The 18735-nt window shown below is 54.8% G+C and overlaps 1 protein-coding gene across 1 annotated transcript; it reads right to left on the bottom strand.

The window, feature by feature from the left end:
* Nucleotides 1–3513: 3513 nt before the first annotated feature.
* On the bottom strand, nt 3514–18488 carry LOC127466130 (heterogeneous nuclear ribonucleoprotein U-like protein 2). Its single transcript, XM_051776738.1, has 14 exons — nt 17416–18488; nt 13256–13385; nt 12229–12305; nt 11420–11559; nt 10562–10652; nt 10334–10446; nt 8514–8783; nt 7548–7670; nt 7008–7136; nt 6748–6916; nt 6418–6618; nt 5158–5234; nt 4448–4555; nt 3514–3665 (listed from the first exon to the last, which is right to left on the bottom strand). Exons 1-14 carry the CDS (start codon nt 18071–18073, stop codon nt 3597–3599), a joined length of 2355 nt encoding a protein of 784 aa, XP_051632698.1. The 5' UTR covers nt 18074–18488; the 3' UTR covers nt 3514–3596.
* Between the last annotated feature and the right edge of the window lie 247 nt (nt 18489–18735).

The following is an 18735-nucleotide window of genomic DNA, read 5'->3' on the forward strand; positions in this document are numbered from 1 at the left end:
GGGGCGACCTTCCCTCCTCTTTCACGCCCCCTGTTTCCCGTTGCCGCCATGTCAGCAAATGCCGCATCCAAGATGGCGGCGCTGGAAACCCCCCCCTTGTTGTCATGGCAACCGCGACCAGGCCTCAGCGCTCCGACCAGGCCCTGGCTGCGCAGACTTTAATTAAAGTAATTTAATTAATAGTTAAATAAATGTTGGATTATCTTGTTTTGTTGTGTTAATTAATTCGGGTTGAGGCTCCACGAACAGGCCCAGGCCCCTCAAATAGGCTCAGTTTTTCCCTCCCCTAACCAGGTCCAGGCCTGGGACCCCACAAACAGGGCGATCCCCACTTCTTAAGCCAGGCCTAAGACCCCCAGTCCCAGCCCAGCTCCAGCCCACCAGTCAGGCCAAGCCCTTAAACCGGGCCCAGGCTCCATAACCAGGCCCAGGCCTAAGCCCAGGCCCCTGAAACCAGCCCCTCCAAACCCACCCCAAGCCCCTCAATTAAGCCCAGCTCCACATCCTTGAAACCAGGCCAAACACCCCCACCCCAAGCCCAGGTTTAAGCCCCTCAAACCAGCCCTGGACCCAGGTTTATGTCCTAGAACCAGCTCCAGAACCCAGTTTAAGTCACATAACCAGGTTTAAGCCCCTCGAACCAGTCCCAAACCTGGGTTTAAGCCCCCCAACCGGTCCCAGTTCCAGCTTTAACCCCCGAAACCTGGGTTTACACGCCGTAACCCAGCCCCAGGAGCCACTTTAAGCCCCACAGCCAGCCCCTAATCCAGGTTTAAGCCCCCCAGAACACACAGACCGAGCCTCCCCTGGACTCAAGCGAATGGTTCTTTATTCTAAAAACGGACAAAACCGCCTACACGGCCGGGCGGGGGTGGGGCGGGGGGGGCACAGGGGGCAGGTCAGGCTCAGGGGCAGGTTTAAGGGGCAGATTTGAGGGGCAGGTTTAAGGGGCAGGTTTAAGGTCACCCCTCACCCCCAGCGGCCGCAACTACAACGGACACGGATGAGCCGGGGGGGGGAGAGGCCGCGGGGCCCCCCCGCCCCCCACGGGGGCAGCGGCGTCAAAAAGGGCTTTTTTTTAGTCATTCTTGCCCCCAAAAAACTGAAGAAACACCACCAAAAAGAGGAGAAATGTGCTGAAAAACGGCCCGGGAGGGGGGATCTGGGGGGGGGTTTGGAGGGGAACTGGGGGGGGGGGGGGATGCTGTGATTTATCCCCAGAAACAGAAAAAAATGGAGATTTTTTTTGTCGCTTTTTTGCTTTTTTTTCCATTATCTCTTTTTTTTTTTTTTTTTTTTTTGGTCGTTTTTGTTTTATTTAAAAAGGACCCGAAAAAGCTCCAAAAGCTGTGGCGGCGCCGCCCCCTCCCCCCTCCCTCTTCCCCCCCCCGACCAAAACCCCCCGAATTTGGGGGATTTTAGGGGGGGGTTTCTCGCACTGGGGGGTTGGAAAAAGAGGGGGGTGGGAGAGGAGGGGGAGGACACAAAAAATCCCAAAATTCCAAAGAAACGAACAAACAAACAAACAAGAAAAAAAAAACCACAAAAGAAACAAAAATGACGCTGAAGAAAAAACAAAATCCCCAAAGGGGGAAAAAAACCCAAATAACCATCCCCCAAAAATCAAATAGCTGAAGCTTCCCTCCCAAAAAAACCCAAAGCCCGAAATATCTGCCCCAAAAAGTCCCAAACTCCCTCAAAACAAGCCTCAAACTCCCCCCAAAAATTCCCCGATTCCTCCAAAAAACAAACCCCAAAAACCCACCGAAAAATCCCAAAAAAAACACTTTCCCACAAAAAAATAATCCCCAATCCCCCCAATATTCCCCTCAAAGAGCTCCCCCAAAAGAGCCCAAACCCCTCCCAACATTCCCAAAAATAACCCCCCAAAACTCCCCCAAATTCCCCAAAAACCCCCAAAATTCAAAAAAACCCCCAAATCCCCCCCAAAATGCCCCGAAATCCCCCAAATTAAAGCAGGAAAATCCCAAAAGGTCCCGTTAACGAAGAGTCCCATTAATGAGGGGCTCCAATTAATGAAGAACTTTGTTAATTAAGAACCCCAATTAATGAAAGGGTCCTATTAATTAATGGTCCCATTAATGAAGGTCCCCATTAATGAAGAGCCCCATTAATTAAGGGCCCCCGTTAATGAAAGGCCATTAATTAATGAAGGGACCCCCATTAATGAAGAGCCCCAGTTAACGAGCAGTCCCTCATTAACACTAATTAGGGGCCCCTTTCTAATGATGGAACCCCATTAGGGGACTCCATTAATGCTAATGAACTATTAATGAAGGGCTCCTAATTAATGTTAATGAAGACCCCCTCATTAGTTAATGGAGTTCCTAATTAACCGACCCCATTAATTACTGAAGGGCCCCTCATTAACACTAACAAAGGACCTTAATTAATGAAGAGCCCCATTAATGAAAGGTCCCTTATTAACACTAATGAAAGCCCCCCACTAATTAATGAAGGGTCCTTATTAACACTAATTAAAGGTCCCCATTAATTAACAAAGGCATTCCAGTTAATTAATTAATGAGGGTCCCCCCATTAATACTAATTAAAGCCCCCCATTAATTAATGGAGGGCCCCTATTAACACTAATTAAGGGTCCCCATTAATTACCAAAGGGCCCCCCATTAACACTAATTTAAGGGCCCTTTCATTAATTAACAAAGGGTCCCTCATTAACACTAATTAACAGCCCCCATTAATTAAGACCCCCCTGGGAAGGGCTCAACCTCCCCTTTCTCTCCAAGCCCCCCCAAAACTCCTCCAAATCCTTCAAAAATCCCCCCAAAAAACGATTCCAACTTTTCCAGGGAAATTTAATGACGGGAGGGGGAGGGGAAGGAAAAACCGGGGAAGGGGGGGTTGGGGGGAATTTCCTGCTCCATTTCCCTCTTTTCATCCCAAAATCTCCCCTCCCTTCCATTTCCTCCCCCCTCCACCCCCCCAAAAAAAAACTTCACCTGGAAGGAAAAAAAAAAAATCAGAGGAAAATTCAGGTTATTTTTGCCCTTTTTTTCCCCCCCTTTTTTCCCCCCAAATCCGGCTCTTCCCGCCCCTCCCCCACTGCATGGGAGGGGCTGGGAATTTCGGGAAACCCCCTCCCTTCCCCCCCCTCCCCCGCCGCTGAAAGGTGGGAATTTTCCCGTGGGGGGGGGGGTTGAGGGGGGGTTTTTTTTCGTTATTTTTTTTTTTTACACAATTACAACAAAGTTCTTTCTCAACAAACTTTAAAAAAAAAAAAAAAAAAAGGGAAAAATTTACAGTTTTCGTTCTTTTTTTTTCTTTTTTTTTTCTTTTTTGGTTTTTTTTTTTGTTTGTTTGTTTGTTTGCTTGTTTTTGTTTTTTTTTCTTTTTTTTTTTTTTGGTTCCCATTTTCCCCCCTCCCCCCCTCTCTCTCTCTCTCTCTCTTTTCCCCCTCCCGCCCCCAATTCCCAGGATTTTTTTTTTTTCCTGCCCCTCCCTCCCCAACCCCGCAGCCCCCCCCCCCGCGGTTCCCAGGTCCCTCCCCCGCCCTCCCCTCCCCGTTCCCGGATTTCCTCGGAAGTGTTTGGGAAGTGCCGCCCGCGGGCCGGGGTTCACCGGTACCCCTGGTAGCCGTAGTAGTTCCTGTAGTACCGGTCTCTGTCCTGGTAGTAGTTCTGCCACTGGGAGGGGAGAGACAGGGGGGTACTGGTTAAACTGGGACCTACTGGGACCTGCCACGGAGCCCCCGCCCCCTCCCTGTCCTGTTTCCATCCCAGGTTCCCAGTGGGAACACTCTGGAATGTGAGCCCTGTACCCCATTCCCGGTGTTCCCGGTTACCTCGCGGTTGTACTGCCAGTACTGCCTCTCATTCCCAGTATTCCCAGTGTTCCCAGCATTCCCGGTTACCTCGTGGTTGTACTGCCGGTACTGCCCCTCATTCCCAATATTCCCAGTATTCCCAATATTCCCAGTATTCCCAATATTCCCAGTATTCCCAGTTACCTCGCGGTTGTACTGCCGGTAGTGCCCCCAATTCCCAGCATTCCCAGTATTCCCAGCATTCCCGGTATTCCCAGTTACCTCGCGGTTGTACTGCTGGTAGTGCCCCCCATTCCCAATATTCCCAGCATTCCCAATATTCCCAGCATTCCCGGCGTTCCCGGTTACCTCGCGGTTGTACTGCCGGTAGTGCCCCTCATTCCCAGCATTCCCAGCATTCCCAGCATTCCCGGTTACCTCACGGTTGTACTGCCGGTAGTGCCCCTCATTCCCAATATTCCCAGTATTCCCAATATTCCCAGCATTCCCAGCATTCCCAGTTACCTCGCGGTTGTACTGCCGGTAGTGCCCCCCATTCCCAGCATTCCCAGCATTCCCAGCATTCCCGGTTACCTCGCGGTTGTACTGCCGGTAGTGCCCCCCATTCCCAGCATTCCCAGCATTCCCGGCGTTCCCGGTTACCTCGCGGTTGTACTGCCGGTAGTAGTCCCGGTATCTGTCGTAGTTGTAGTCGCGGCCGTAGAACCGATCGTCGTAACCCCGGTAACGGTCGTAGAAGTTCCGGTACCCCTGGGGGGGCACGGACCGGTAAGGACCAGTACGGACCAGTAGGGACCAGTACAGACCAGTTCACACCAGTATGAACCGACTGACGTCAGCAGGGAGCAGTTCAGAGAGAAGGAAGGGAAGGTTTGGGAAGGGGAGGGGGCAGGAACAAGGAGGGAGGTGGGTGGGAAGCAGGAGGGAAGGAGGCAGGAAGTGGGAAACAGGAATTGTTTGGGAAGCAGGAATGGGGCAGGAATGGGGCAGGAACGGGGCAGGAACGGGGTAGGAATTGTTTGGGGAGCAGGAATGGGGCAGGAATGGGGCAGGAAGCAGGAAGGGGGCAGGAATGGGGCAGGAATTGTTTGGGGAGCAGGAATGGGGCAGGAATGGGGTAGGAAGCAAGAATGGGGCAGAAATGGGCCAGGAATGGGGCAGGAATAGGTCAGGAATGGGTGGGGAAGCAGGAATGGGTGGGGAAGCAGGAATGGAGGAGGAATGGGTCAGGAATGGGTGGGGAAGCAGGAATGGGTCAGGAGCGGGTCAGGAAGTGTTGGGGAAGCAGGAATGGGGCAGGAATGGGTCAGGAAGTGTTGGGGAAGCAGGAATTTGCGGGCCTGGGTGCTCACCCCGCGGTTGCCGGGCTGCCCCCAGTACTGCTGCTGCCCGTACACGCGGTTGTCGTAGCCCCGGCGCTGGCCCCCGACTGCCGGGAAAGAACGGGAGCAGCCGGATCAGAGCCGGGATTTGGGAAGCCCCGAACCCCCGGGCCCTCCCCACGGCCCCGGATCCCCCCATCCTGCCCCTCCTTGTGTCCTGGGATCCCCACATCCAGCCCCTCCTTGTGTCCTGGGATCCCCCTATCCAGCCCCTCCCCGTATTCCTGTATCCCATTTTCCCTCCCCGTATCCCACTATCCTGGTTTTTTTCCCCTCACCATATCCCTGTATCCTGTTTCCCCTCCCTGTATCCCATTATCCCATTTTTCCCCTCCCCGTATCCCTGTATCCCGTTATCCCCATATCCCTGTACCCCCTCCCCGTATCCCTGTATCCCATTATCCCCATATCCCTGTACCCCCTCCCTGTATCCCGTTATCCCTGTATCCCCCCACTGTATCCCTGTATCCCATTCTCCCGTTTCCCCCCTCACCGTATCCCTGTATCCCGTTATCCCTGTATCCCCCCACTGTATCCCTGTATCCCATTCTCCCGTTTCCCCCCTCACCGTATCCCTGTATCCCGTTATCCCTGTATCCCCCCACCGTATCCCGTTATCCCATTCTCCCGTTTTCCCCCTCACCGTATCCCTGTATCCCGTTATCCCGTTTTTCCCCCCTCACCGTATCCCTGTATCCCATTATCCCGTTTCCCCCCTCACCGTATCCCGTTATCCCATTCTCCCTGTCCCCCCTCACCGTATCCCTGTATCCCGTTATCCCTGTATCCCCCCTCACCGTATCCCGTTATCCCATTCTCCCTGTCCCCCCTCACCGTATCCCTGTATCCCGTTATCCCTGTATCCCCCCTCACCGTATCCCGTTATCCCATTCTCCCTGTCCCCCCTCACCGTATCCCTGTATCCCGTTATCCCTGTATCCCCCCACCGTATCCCGTTATCCCATTCTCCCGTTTTCCCCCCTCACCGTATCCCTGTATCCCATTATCCCATTCTCCCTGTCCCCCCTCACCGTATCCCTGTATCCCATTATCCCGTTTCCCCCCTCACCGTATCCCTGTATCCCGTTATCCCGTTTTTCCCCCCTCACCGTATCCCTGTATCCCGTTATCCCGTTTCCCCCCTCACCGTATCCCTGTATCCCGTTATCCCGTTTCCCCCCTCACCGTATCCCTGTATCCCATTCTCCCATTCTCCCTGTCCCCCCTCACCGTATCCCTGGCCGCGGTTGCGGTTCTGCCGGTTGCGCTTGTTGCGGTTGTTGCGCCGGTTGGCCCGTTTCTCGGAGGGCGGGAGCAGCTTCCGGGCCTCCTCCTTGTACCGGGACACCAAGGGCTGCGCCTCCTCCTTGCCCAGCTCCCCGTACACCACCTCATCCAGGTAATCGTTCTTTTCCGGCAGGGAATAATTCGCTGCAGCGGGAACGACGGGAACGGTTCCCTCCGTCAGCCCCGGCCTTTCACCCCCGTCCCCCAAAACCACGGCAGAACTCCAGGTTTTCCTCCCCCCCCCCCCCCCCCTCGTTTCCTGCCCGTTCCCACCTTTCATTTCCAGCATCACCGACTCGGGAACGTCCTCCCCTTCCGCCTCCTTCCGCAGCTCCAGCCGCTTTTTCCAGTCCTCCTCCGTCGGGACGATCACCACGACTTTCCTGGAGAAGCCCTTGAAGGCCAAGAGCTTCCGGCGCTGCCCCGAGTTGTACACGTTGCACTGGCAAGGCAGAACGGCGGGAATTCGGGATGGGGAGCGCCGGGAGGAGGCGATCCCGAGTTCCCGGAGGGGGAAGGATTTCCCGGGATACCTGGTCGAGGATGAAGTTCCGCTTGGAGCGGGGAGCGATCTGGACCAGCTTGCTAAGGCACTGGGCTGCCTGCTGAGTCAGCAGGTCTCTGCTCTTGGCATCCAGCTCTTCCACGTCCGGACCCCTCGTCTGGAAAACCGTCGGAAAAGCGGGAATGAGCGGGAGGAGCCTCGGCGCCCTCAAACCGCCCGAAAAAGCTCCTCCGAAACCTCCCTCAAAGTCCTCCCAAACTGCCCCCAATTCCCACAAATCCCCCTTAACCTCCCTCAGGGACTCCCAGATTTCCAATTCCCTCCTCGAATTCCTCAAATCCCCTCTAAACTTCCCTCAAACTCCCCCAAATTCCCAATTCCCCCCTCAAATCCCCTCTAAACTTCCCTCAAACTCCCCCAAATTCCCAATTCCCACCTCAAAACTCTCCAAATTCCCTCTAAACTTCCCTCAAACTCCCCCAAATTCCCTCTGAACCTCCCCCAACCCCCCCCCCCAATCCCTGCTTCCCCTCCCATCGTGGGCATTCCCGGAATTCCCGGTGCTCACCCGCAGCTGGTGCAGGACGGCTTCTGTTCCCAGGATGTTGTAGCGCTTCTCCCGGTTTTCCTGGGAATGTTTCTGAGCCCACTGGGTCTTCCCGGAGCCCGGCAGCCCCACCATGAGCAGCACCTGGATACGGGGAGGGAAAAGCGGGATGAGGTGGGAAGAGGGGAACGGTGACAGCATTCCCAGGGGATCCAGAGGATCCAGGGAGATGGAGCGGTGCTGAAATTCCACTCCTGGCAGATCCCAAAGGATGGGAGTGGTGCCAGTATTCCCAGTGGATCAGCACCGGGATTTCCAGGTCTGAGAGGAGGGAATGGCTCTGGCATTCCCAGTGGCTCCAGAGGGAGCAGAGCCAGCATTCCCAGTGGATCCAGAGCCAGCATTCCCAGTGGATCCAGAGCCAGGATTCCCAGCAACTCCAGAGGAAGCAGAGCCACCATTCCCAGGAGCTCCAGAGGGAGCAGAGCCACCATTCCCAGTGGCTCCAGGGAGAGCAGAGCCACCATTCCCAGTGGATCCAGAGCCATCATTCCCAGCTGCTCCAGAAGGAACAGAGCCAGGATTCCCAGGAGCTCCAGAGGAAGCAGAACCACCATTCCCAGTGGCTCCAGAGGGAGTAGAACCACCATTCCCAGTGGTTCCAGAGGGAGCAGAACCACCATTCCCAGTGGCTCCAGAGGGAGCAGAGCCACCATTCCCAGCTGCTCCAGAAGGAACAGAACCAGGATTCCCAGCAGCTCCAGAGGAAGCAGAACCACCATTCCCAGCGGATCCAGAGCCACCATTCCCAGGAGCGCCAGGGGGGATCAGCGGCCGGCGATTCCCAGGAGCCGCCCGCTCAGCATTCCCAATGCCATTCCCGGCGCCATTCCCGACACCATTCCCGGCCCCATTCTCGGCGCCATTCCCGGCACCATTCCTGACACCATTCCCGGCCCCATTCCCGGCGCCATTCCCGGCGCTCACCTCGCACTCCTCGGTGCTGCGGGGGGGCAGGGGGGTGCGGACGCGCTCCTGGGCGGGCAGGGCGTGGATGAAGACGAATCCCTCGGGGACGGCTCCGAAGGGCTCCTCGCGCTGCCCGAAGTTGAGCTCGACGGCGCAGCCCTTGCAGAGCACGTGGGGCAGCAGCGCCCGCTCCGCCAGCGAATCCTTGGGGACGCGGAAGGCCGGGCCCAGCCCCTGCCCGTTCTTGGAGAAGGACAGCTCCACCACCTCCTCGGAGCCCTCGAAATCCTGGGAGAGCCAAAATTCCCGCTTTTGCCACGCTCCCGGAAACATTTCCCCCCCAAGAGCAGCTTTGCTGGGTTGTTTCCTCCATTTTCCCAAATTTCCCCCAAATTTCCCGCCAGTTTTTCTGGATCTCCCACCCACACTTACTTTTTCCAGATGTTTTCCCTCCTTTTCTGAATTGTTCCTTTTTTTTTTCCATGATTTCTCCCTCTGTTTTTCTGAATTGCTCCCCTTGAATTTTCCCCATTTTCCCAAATTGTTCCTGTTTTTCCCATGATTTCTCCCTCTGTTTTTCTGAATTGCTCCCCTTGAATTTTCCCCATTTTCCCAAATTGTTCCTGTTTTTTCCATGATTTCTCCCTCTGTTTTTCTGAATTGCTCCCCTTGAATTTTCCCCATTTTCCCAAATTGTTCCTGTTTTTCCCATGATTTCTCCCTCTGTTTTTCTGAATTGCTCCCCTTGAATTTTCCCCATTTTCCCAAATTGTTCCTGTTTTTAACATGATTTCTCCCTCTATTTTTCTGAATTGCTCCCCCTGAATTTTCCCCATTTTCCCAAATTGTTCCTGTTTTTAACATGATTTCTCCCTCTATTTTTCTGAATTGCTCCCCCTGAATTTTCCCCATTTTCCCAAATTGTTCCTTTTTTTTCCATGATTTCTCCCTCTATTTTTCTTAATTGTTCCCCCTGAATTTTCCCCATTTTTCCAAATCGTTCCTCTTTTTTTTCCACATGTTTCTCACTACTTCTCTAAATTTTTTCTCTTATTTTATTTTTCTCTGATTTTCCCCTATCTCCCCCAAATTTCCCACCAGTTTATCTGGATCTGCCCCCCACACTTATTTTTTCCAGATGTTTCCCCTCCTTTTCCGAATTGTTCCTGTTTTTTCCAAGATTTCCCCCCTCCATTTTTCTGAATTGTTTCCCTTGAATTTTTTTCCACATTTTTTCCCAGATATTTCTCCTAATTTTCCCCCCTTTTTCCCCCTGATTTTCTCCAAGTTTTTCCTTACTTTTCCACCAATGTTTCTGGATTTCTCTCCCCCATTCTTATTTTTTCCAGATGTTTTCCCTCCTTTTCCCAACTGTTCCTGTTTTTTCCCCACGATTTCTCCCTCTATTTTTCTGAAATGTTCCCCTTGAATTTTCCCCCCCATTTTCTCAAGTTGCTCCTGATTTTTTCCAGATATTTCTCCTCATTTTTCTAAGTTTTTCCCCTTTTTTCCCCCCTGCATTTTTCCCCTAATTTTCCACCAACATTTCCGGATTGGTTTCCATTTTTTCTGGATTTCTCTCCCTCCTCCCTTCCCCTTATTTTTTCCAGATATTCCCCCTCATTTTTCCCAATTGTTCCTCATTTTCCCCAGATTCCCTCCCCCCTTTTATCCCAATATTTTTCCCCATTTTTCTAAATTATTCCCATTTTTTCCCCCTAATTTTTCCGTATTTCCCCTTGAATTTTCTCCAGATCCCCCCAATTTTCCCAGGCCCCTCCCCACCCCTTTCTGGACATTTTTTCCTTGGATTTTCCCAATTTCCCCCCTTTCCTCACCGCGAAGCAGCCGATGACGTCGTTCTCCCCGAAGCTCTCCCCGAATTCCTCAAACTGCCCATTTTCCACCTTCAGCCCCCGCCCGTCGTAGCCGTAGGAAAACTCGTCCTCCCCTGGAACGGGAGGAAAGCCCGTGAAACCAGAACGTTGGGATGGAAGGGGGAGCTGTCCTGGAATTCCAGGGGGATTTTAGGGATGGAAAAGGGTTTTGGTGTTTTTTTTTTTTACCCAGCTGGGAGTGGGAGAAATCCACGGACCAACCCACACGGAAAAGGGGCACCTCGGGGCTGCCCTCCTTGAGGGGCAGGTACTGCGTCACCTGAGGGAGGAAAACCGGGATCAGCTGGGAATGGGATGGGAAAAAGGAGGGAACTGGCCTTAAAAAGCCCCAAAACGGCCCTAAAAGGCCTCAAACTGGTCCAAAACGGCCCTAAAGTGGCCCAAAAAGGCCCCAAAAGGCCTCAAACTGGTCCAAAACGGCCCTAAAGTGGCCCCAAAAGGCCTGAAATTGTTCAGACCACCCAGAATCCCCCGTAAACACATCCAGAACCCCCTCAAACTGCCCCAAAACTCCCCTAAACCCACCCAGAACAAGCCCCAACCCACCCCAAATCCCTCAACAGCCCTCAAACCCACCCAAACGCCCCTCAACTCCCCCCAAAACTGCCCTAAACCCACCCAACCCCTCCCAAACCAGCTCAAACCACCCCCAAACCCACCCAAACCTCCCTCAACTCCCCCCAAAACAGCCCTAAACCCACCCAAACCCCCTCTCAAACCCTCTCAAAATAGCCCTAAACCCACCCGAACCCTCCCAAAACAGTCCCAAACCCACCCAAAACTCCCCAAACCCACTCAAACCACTCCCACCCCCCCCCAAACCCCACTCAAACCACCCATAAACAGCCCTAAACCCACCCGAACCCCCCTCAAACCCTCCCAAAACAGCCCCCAAACCACCCAAACCCCCTCCCAAACCCCCAAACTCCCCCCAGGGCTCCCCTCCCTGCCCCAATCCCAGGCTCAACCTCCCTCCTCCCCCTTCCCAAGGCTCCTTTTCCCCCCGGTTTGGGGCCCGGGGCCCACCTTGGCCTCGAAGCAGACCCTGCCCTTGGTGACCCCGTGGGTGCTGCGGGCGCCGGCCCAAAGGCCCGGGAATTTCTCTGGGAACAGCGGCTGCCCCCCGTAACGGTCCCGGCTGGCGCGGAACTGCAGGTCCGACGTGTCTGGGGGGGGGCACAAAAATGACCCAAATCGTCCCAAAACGGGGCGAATTCACCCCAAAATCCACCACGAGCTGATCCCAAAAGTCCTCCTAAAAACCCGCCTCAAATCGAGCCCAAAATGCTTCAATTTGTCCCCAAAACCCGCCGTAAATAGACCCCAAAATGCTTCAATTTGCCCCAAAATCCACCTCAAATTGAGCCCCAAAATGCTTCAATCCGCCCCAAACCCCACCTTAAACAGACCCCAAAATGCTTCAATTTGTCCCAAAATCCATCTCAAATCGAGCCCCAAGCGCTTCAATTCGTCCCAAACCCCACCTTAAATAGACCCCAAAATGCTTCAATTTGTCCCCAATATCCACTTTAAATAGACCCCAAAATCCACTTTAAATACACCCTAAAATGCTTCAATTTGTCCCAAAATCCATCTCAAAACGAGCCCCAAAATGCTTCAATTCATCCCAAAAACCCACCTTAAACAGACCCCAAAATGCTTCAATTCCTCCCCAAGCCCACCTCAAATCGCCCCTAAAATGCCTCAAATTCCTCAGAAATGCCCCTAAAACTCCTCAAATGGCCCCAAAACCACCTCGAGCCCCCCCCCCCCCCCTTCCCGAGGAGACCCCAAATCCCGGCGGGAATTCCCGGAATTCCCAACCGTTCCCGTACAGGTGTCGAGGATGACGAGGGTCTCGTCCTCTTCCCCCTCACGAGGCTCCTCCTCGGGCGGCGGCGGCGACTTGGATCTGTGGGGATGGGAATGGTGGGATTGGGGGGGATCCGGGGGGATTCCCGGCTCCAGAGGAATTGGGGAGCTCTGGGACGATCCCCTGGGGTCTGAGGGGTTCCAGGGGTTATTCCGGGGGGATTCAGGGAGCTGCTCCAGAGGGATCCTCATCTCCAGGGGCTCCAGGGAAATTCCTGGTCCCAGGGGCCCCACAGGATCCCCAAATCCAGGGAGTTTCCTGGATCTGGGGGGGTCCAGCTCCAGGGGAACTGGGGGCTCTGGGATGATCCCTCAGCTCTGGGGGGGGTTCCAGGGGCTATTCCAGGGGTATCCCAAGCTCAGAAGAGATTCAGGGATCTTCTCCAAGTGGCTCCCCGGCTCTGAGGGAGCTCCAGAGGCTATTCCAGGAGGATTCCAAATTTGGGGGGGGGAACCAAGGAGCTGCTCCAGGGGCTATCCCAGGGGGATCCAGGGATCTTCTCCAAGTCCCTCTCCCTGCTCCGAGGGAGCTCCAGGGGCTATTCCAGAGATATCCTGAGCTAGGGAAGGGATTCAAGGAGCTGCTCCAGGGGCTGTTCCAGGGGGATTCAGGGATCTTCTCCAAGTGCCTCCCTGGCTCTGAGGGAGCTCCAGGGGCTATTCCAGGGGGATTCCAAACTTTGGGGGGATTCAGGGAGCTGCTCCAGGGGCTCTTCCAGGGGTATCCCAAGGTCTCTCTGAGGGAGCTCCAGGGGCCATTCCAGAGATATCCTGAGCTAGGGAAGGGATTCAGGGAGCTGCTCCAGGGGTATCCCAAGGTCTCTCTGAGGGAGCTCCCCTTCCCCCCCCCACTTCCAGGGGGATCCCCATTTCCAGGGAGCTCTGGATCAATCCCTGCTCTGCCATCCCGGTGCCTCCCCCTGGGCAGGGCTCTCCCGTGCCCGGGGGTCCCTCGGAATCCCTGGAAAAGGCTGGGAATTCCGGGCTCACCGGGAATTGTAGGCCTCCTCCCGGAACTCGTAGTAGGCGCGGCCGTGCTCGTCCTTCTCGTCCCGCTGCCGCTTGAGGCCCCTCCGCTCGGCCTCGGAGCCCGTGGCCTGGGATCTGTCCTCCTCATCCCCTGGGAAAACACAGCCCAAGAAAAACATCCATTGTCACCCCTGGAAAAAACGGGAAAACGTGGAAAAATCCGGAAAAAAAAACGGCGCCGGGCGGGGGTTTTATGGATGTGGGGAGCGGCGAAACGGCCCCGCCGGGGGGGGAAATTCCAAGGGGTTGGGCTTCAAAAAGGGAAATATTCCATGGAAATCAGGGATTTATCCAGCTTTGGTTCCCATTTAACTCGTTAATAAAGGAATTAGGTGAAATATTCCATGGAAATCAGGGATTTGTCCAGCTTTGGTTCCCATTTAACTCCTTAGGAAATGAATTAGGTGAAATATTCCATGGAAATCAGGGATTATCCCGGCTTTAACCCCCTCTAGTTCCCATTTAACTCATTAATAAAGGAATTAGGTGAAATATTCCATGGAAATCAGCGATTTGTCCAGCTTTGGTTCCCATTTAACTCCTTAGGAAATGAATTAGGTGAAATATTCCAGGGAAATCGGGGACTTCAAAGGCTTTTCCAGACTTTAATCCCGTTTCAGTTCCATTGGGCTCGTCACGAAATCACCTTCCCAATCCCTTGGGAAAACATCCCAAACCCTCCATTTTAATGGGAAAAATGAGGGAAATATTCCATGCAAATCAGGGATTTTACTGGTTTTCCCCAACTTTAATCCCGCTTTTTTCCCAGGAAGCCCCATCAGGCTGAAAGAAATTCCAGCTGCCTCCTTAAAAAACGAGTGAAGTGGAATATTCCATGGAAATCTGGGATTTTCCCAGCTTTGGTTTCCATTTAACTCGTTACAAAATGAACTGAGTGAAACATCCCACGGGAATCGAGGATTTTAATGGGTTTTCCCAACTTTTATCCCCCTTTTTTTCCAAGATGATCCTCCCAAATGCCCCATGAGCCTGAATGAAATTCCAACTGTTCCCTTAAAAAACGAGTTAAGTGAACCAGTCCATGGAAATCAGGGATTTCCAAGGCTTTTCCCAACTTTAAATCCACTTTTTTAGCAAAATAACACTCCCAGTGTCCTGCAACCCTGGATAAAATTCCAATTGTTTCCTTAAAAAACGAGTTAAATGAAGATATTCCCTGGAAATCAGGGATTTCAAAGGCTTTTCCCAACTTTAGTCCCGTTTTTTTCGGAGATGACACCCCAGATGCCCCATTAGGCTGAATGAAATTCCAACTGTTTCCTTAAAAAACCAAGTTAAATGAGGCCATTCCATGAAAATCAGGGGGTTTAGTGGCTTTTCCCAACTTTAATCCCACACAAATTCCAAAATGAGGCTCCAAAGGCCCCGTTAGGGAGGAGAAAATTCCAACTGTTTCCTTAAAAAATTAACTAAGTGAAACAGCCCATGAAAATCCTGGATTTTAATGGCTTTTCCCACCTTTAATCCCATTTAAATTCCGTTTAACTCCTTAAAAAAGGAGTTAAATGAAGATATTCCACAAAAATCAGGGATTTCAAGGGTTTTTTCCAACTTTAATCCCGTTTTTTTTTCCCCCAAAACTCTGCTCCAAATACCTCATTGCCCTGGATAAAATTCCCGTTATTTTCCTTAAAAAATTATTTCAGTGAAAGTTTTCCATGAAAACCACGGATTTTAATGGTTTTCCCCAACTTTTATCCTCTTTTTTTTCCCAAAACGATGCTCCAAATATCCCATTTATCCAAATCCCTCGGGATCAAACACATCCCAAACCCTCTGGAAAGGGGATTTAGGGCCGGGTTTAAACCCTGGGAAGCAACAATTCCCACTTGGAATGTGGGAAAGGGGGAAAAAAACCCCCCAAAACCCTTAAAAACTCCAAGGAATGAGAAATTCCCTCGGGATTTTCCCGGAGGAGGAAAAACTCGGGATCAATGTCCGTGGGTTTAATGAATAACTGGGACACCTGGGCCAAAAAACCGGAATAAATCCCACAAGGAAATTCAAGGAAACCACAAAACTTCCCAAATTTCAGGCTCCTTGACCGAAAGGAAGCCAAAAAAATCGTTGAAACTCGGAAATAATTCCATGAAATCCAAGGTTTTGTGCTTTTCCAAAGCCCCTTAATGGAGATTTTTCAGCTAATAAGGATTTTATCCCATAAAAATCATCATTTGGGAAGATTCTGGGGATGGTTTCTCTTCATTCCCAAGAAAATCCTGCTCTGCCATCACCACAAATCCTCCCAAAGCCGGGAGCTTTTCCCAAAAACCAGGATTTTTCCCTCCAAAATCATGATTTCTCCTCCCCCCCAAACCAGGATATTTCCCTACAAATTCCAGGACTTTTCCCAAAAAACAGGATTTCTCCCCAAAAAACCAGGATCTTTCCCTCAAACCAGAATTCCTTCCCCCCGACCACCAACTTTTCCCCCCAAATCCAGGATCTTTCTCCCTAAAACCAGGATTTTCCCCTCCAAAATCACAATATCCCCCCCCAAAAACCAGCATCTTTTTTCCCCCCAAACCAAGATATTTCCCCACAAATCCCAGGGCTTTTCCCAAAAAACAGATTTCCCCCCCCCCCAAAAAAAAAAATCAGGATTATTCCCAAAGAAACCAACACTTTCCTCCCAAACCAGGATCTGCTCCCAAAACCAGGATTTCTTTTTTCTCTCCAAACCGGGATCTTTCCCTCCAAACCAGAATTTCTTATCCCAAATCCAGACTCCTTTACCCCCAAACCAGGATATTTCCCCATAAATCCCAGGACTTTTCCCAAAAAACGCAGGATCTTTCCCCCAAACCAGAATTATTTTTTTTTTTTACCCTGAAACACCAACTTTTCCCCCTCCAAATCCCGGATTTTCCCCCCAAAACCCCGGGATTTTTCCCCCCAAACTCGCTCCCCCCCCCTGCTCCGGCCGCGTTCCCGACGCTCCCACTTCCCAATCCCAACCCCCGGGAGCAAAACACTTGGAATTCATTCATTTGCCCCACTCCAAAAGACTCCGAGCTCAACTTTTTCCCACTTCTTTTTCCTAAAATGCCGATTTTTCCCTCCCCTTAAAGAGCATCTCCGAAGGGAATCCCGGTCCCTGTTCCCAGCCCAGCTCCGGGAAGCAGGAAGTGGTTTTTAATCCCAGGTTTTTTGGCTTCCCAGATGGAATAAACCCCCCAAAATCTTTGGAAGAGGAGGAAGGGAAGGGCAACGACCCCACTCTGGACCCCCTCCCCAAAAAAAAAACTCGGGAACGGGGGAATTTTGGGAGCTCCGGGACTGGGATTTTAGAGGGGAAATGGGGGTTTTATGGGGTGGGGGGTGAAGGGGAATTTGGGGGTGGGTGAGGGGGTCTGGGGGTGTTCTGGGGGGGTCCCTGGGTTGGGCAGGGTGGGATAACACCGGGATAATCCCGGGATCCAGGGATGGGGGAGGGATCGCGGGGTCCCTCCGGTTTAGGGGGGTCAGAAGGTCCCTTCTGGGGAGTCTGGGGGTCCCTCCCCGGGGTCCATTCCTAGGTCAGGGGGTCCCTCCCCAGGTTGGGGGGGTCTCTCCCGGGGGTCTGGGGGTCATTCCTGGTTGGAGAGGTCCCTGCTGGGGGTCCATCCCTGCTTTGGGGGGTCCCTTCTGAAGCCCCTCCCCTGGGTCAGGGGGTCCCTCCCGGGTCGGGGGGTCCATCCCCAGTCTGGGGGGCCCCTCCGGGGGGTCTGGGGTTCCCTCCCAGGGGTCATAAAGTCCATCCCAGCTTGGGGGGGTCCCCTCCAGGAGGGTCCATTCCCAGATCGAGGGGTCCCTCCCGGGGGTCCATTCCCGGTTCGGGGAGTCCCTCTCGAGGGTCGGGGGCTCCTCTACGGGGGTCGTAAGGTCCATCCCTGGTTAGGGGGATCCCTCCCAGGCTCCATTCTCGATCCTGGTCCCTCCGGGGGATCATAAAGTCCCTCCCAGGTTGGGGATGTCCCTCCCGGGGGTCAGGACGTGCAACACAGGTTGTGGGGGTCTCTCCCGGGGGTCCGTTCCCGATCCTGGGGGGTCCCTCCGGGGGATCATAAGGTCCCTCCCGGGTTGGGGATGTCCCTCCCGGGGGTCTCCCCGCCGCTCACCCGCCTGCGCTCCCTCCTCCTTGGCCTCGGCCGCGGCCGCCTCGTCCCCGCTGGGCGCCTCTTCCGGCGGCCGCTCGGCCCCGTTCACGCCGCCGCCTCCTTCTCCTCCTCCTCCTCCCTCGGTCGCTCCGGGCTCGGCCTCGGCCGCCGGTTCCTCCTGCGGCGGCTGCAGCTGCGGCGGCTCCGGGCCCGCGGGCTCGGCCGGGGCCGCCTCCTCTTCCTCCTCCTCCTCCTCCTCCTCCTCCCCGGGGGGGCCGGACTGGGCCGGGGCCGCCTCGGGGGCCGCGGCGGCCGCCTCGTCCTCGTCGGCCAGCAGCGCTTCCTCGTCCTCCTCCTCCTCTTCTTCCTCCTCCTCCTCCTCTTCCTCCTCCTCCTCCTCCTCCTCCCCTCCGTGGTGGTGCCGCCCGGCCGGACCTCCCGCCGGCCCCGCTTCTCCTGCTCCTCCTCCTCCTCCGCAGGCCCCGGGCGCGGCGGCCGGGCCTCCCCCTCCTCCTCCTCCTCCTCCGCCGCCGCCTTCCTCAGGCCCCGCCGCCAACATCTCGGCGTCCAGGGCCTCCTGCAGCCGCTGCGCCAGCTCCACCTTCAGCCCGCGGGCGTCCAGCCCGCGCCGGCCCAGCTCGGCCCGCAGCTCGGTCACCTTCAGCCGCTTCACGTCCATGGCGGGTCCGGCGTGAGGGGAAGGGAAAGGGGGGGGAAAAAGGGGAGGGAGGGGGTGAGGGAGGAGGGAGGGGGGGAAGCGGAAGCCGCGGGCGCGCTGAAGCGGCGGCGCGGAGGCCGGAGCGCGAGGCCGGGCCGGGCCTTCAGGGGAGGCCGCGCGGGGCGGGGACGGGGAGAGGGAGGGAGGGAAGGAAGAGGCGGAGCCCGCGGGGAGCTTCGAGGGGGGGAGGACGAGGCGCTCGGTTGTTTGTGAGGGGAGTGAAGGAGGGGAGGGGGGGGAAGAGGCCCCGAGGGGGGCGCGGACGGAGCGCGGAGCGATCGCCGGGCCCGTCCCGCCGCCGCCGCCGCCGCCGCCTCAGCTGCGCCTGCGCCGCCCCCCCTTCCTCCTCCTTCCTCCTCCTCCCTCCTCCTTCCCGCCCGCTCCGCGCGCGCGCCGCGCGGACGCTGCGCACGCGCACACCCGCCGCGAGCCTGCGCGCGCCGCCGAAACCCCGCGAAAACCCCTCCTGCGCCTGCGCAGTTCCCATTTCTTCCCCCCCCCTTCTTCCCGCTCCCCCCCCCCCAGCCCCACCTACGTGCGCAACGGTCGCCGCGAGTGTCGCCTCGGCCCCCCCCGCCTTGAAAATCGGATTTTCTGATTGGTCAGAAAATCTGGTTCTGCCC

The sequence above is a fragment of the Manacus candei genome, unplaced genomic scaffold (assembly GCF_025592945.1).
Source record: "Manacus candei isolate 608988 ecotype Guabito, Panama unplaced genomic scaffold, ASM2559294v1 h1tg000612l, whole genome shotgun sequence".
Classification (NCBI taxonomy): domain Eukaryota; kingdom Metazoa; phylum Chordata; class Aves; order Passeriformes; family Pipridae; genus Manacus; species Manacus candei.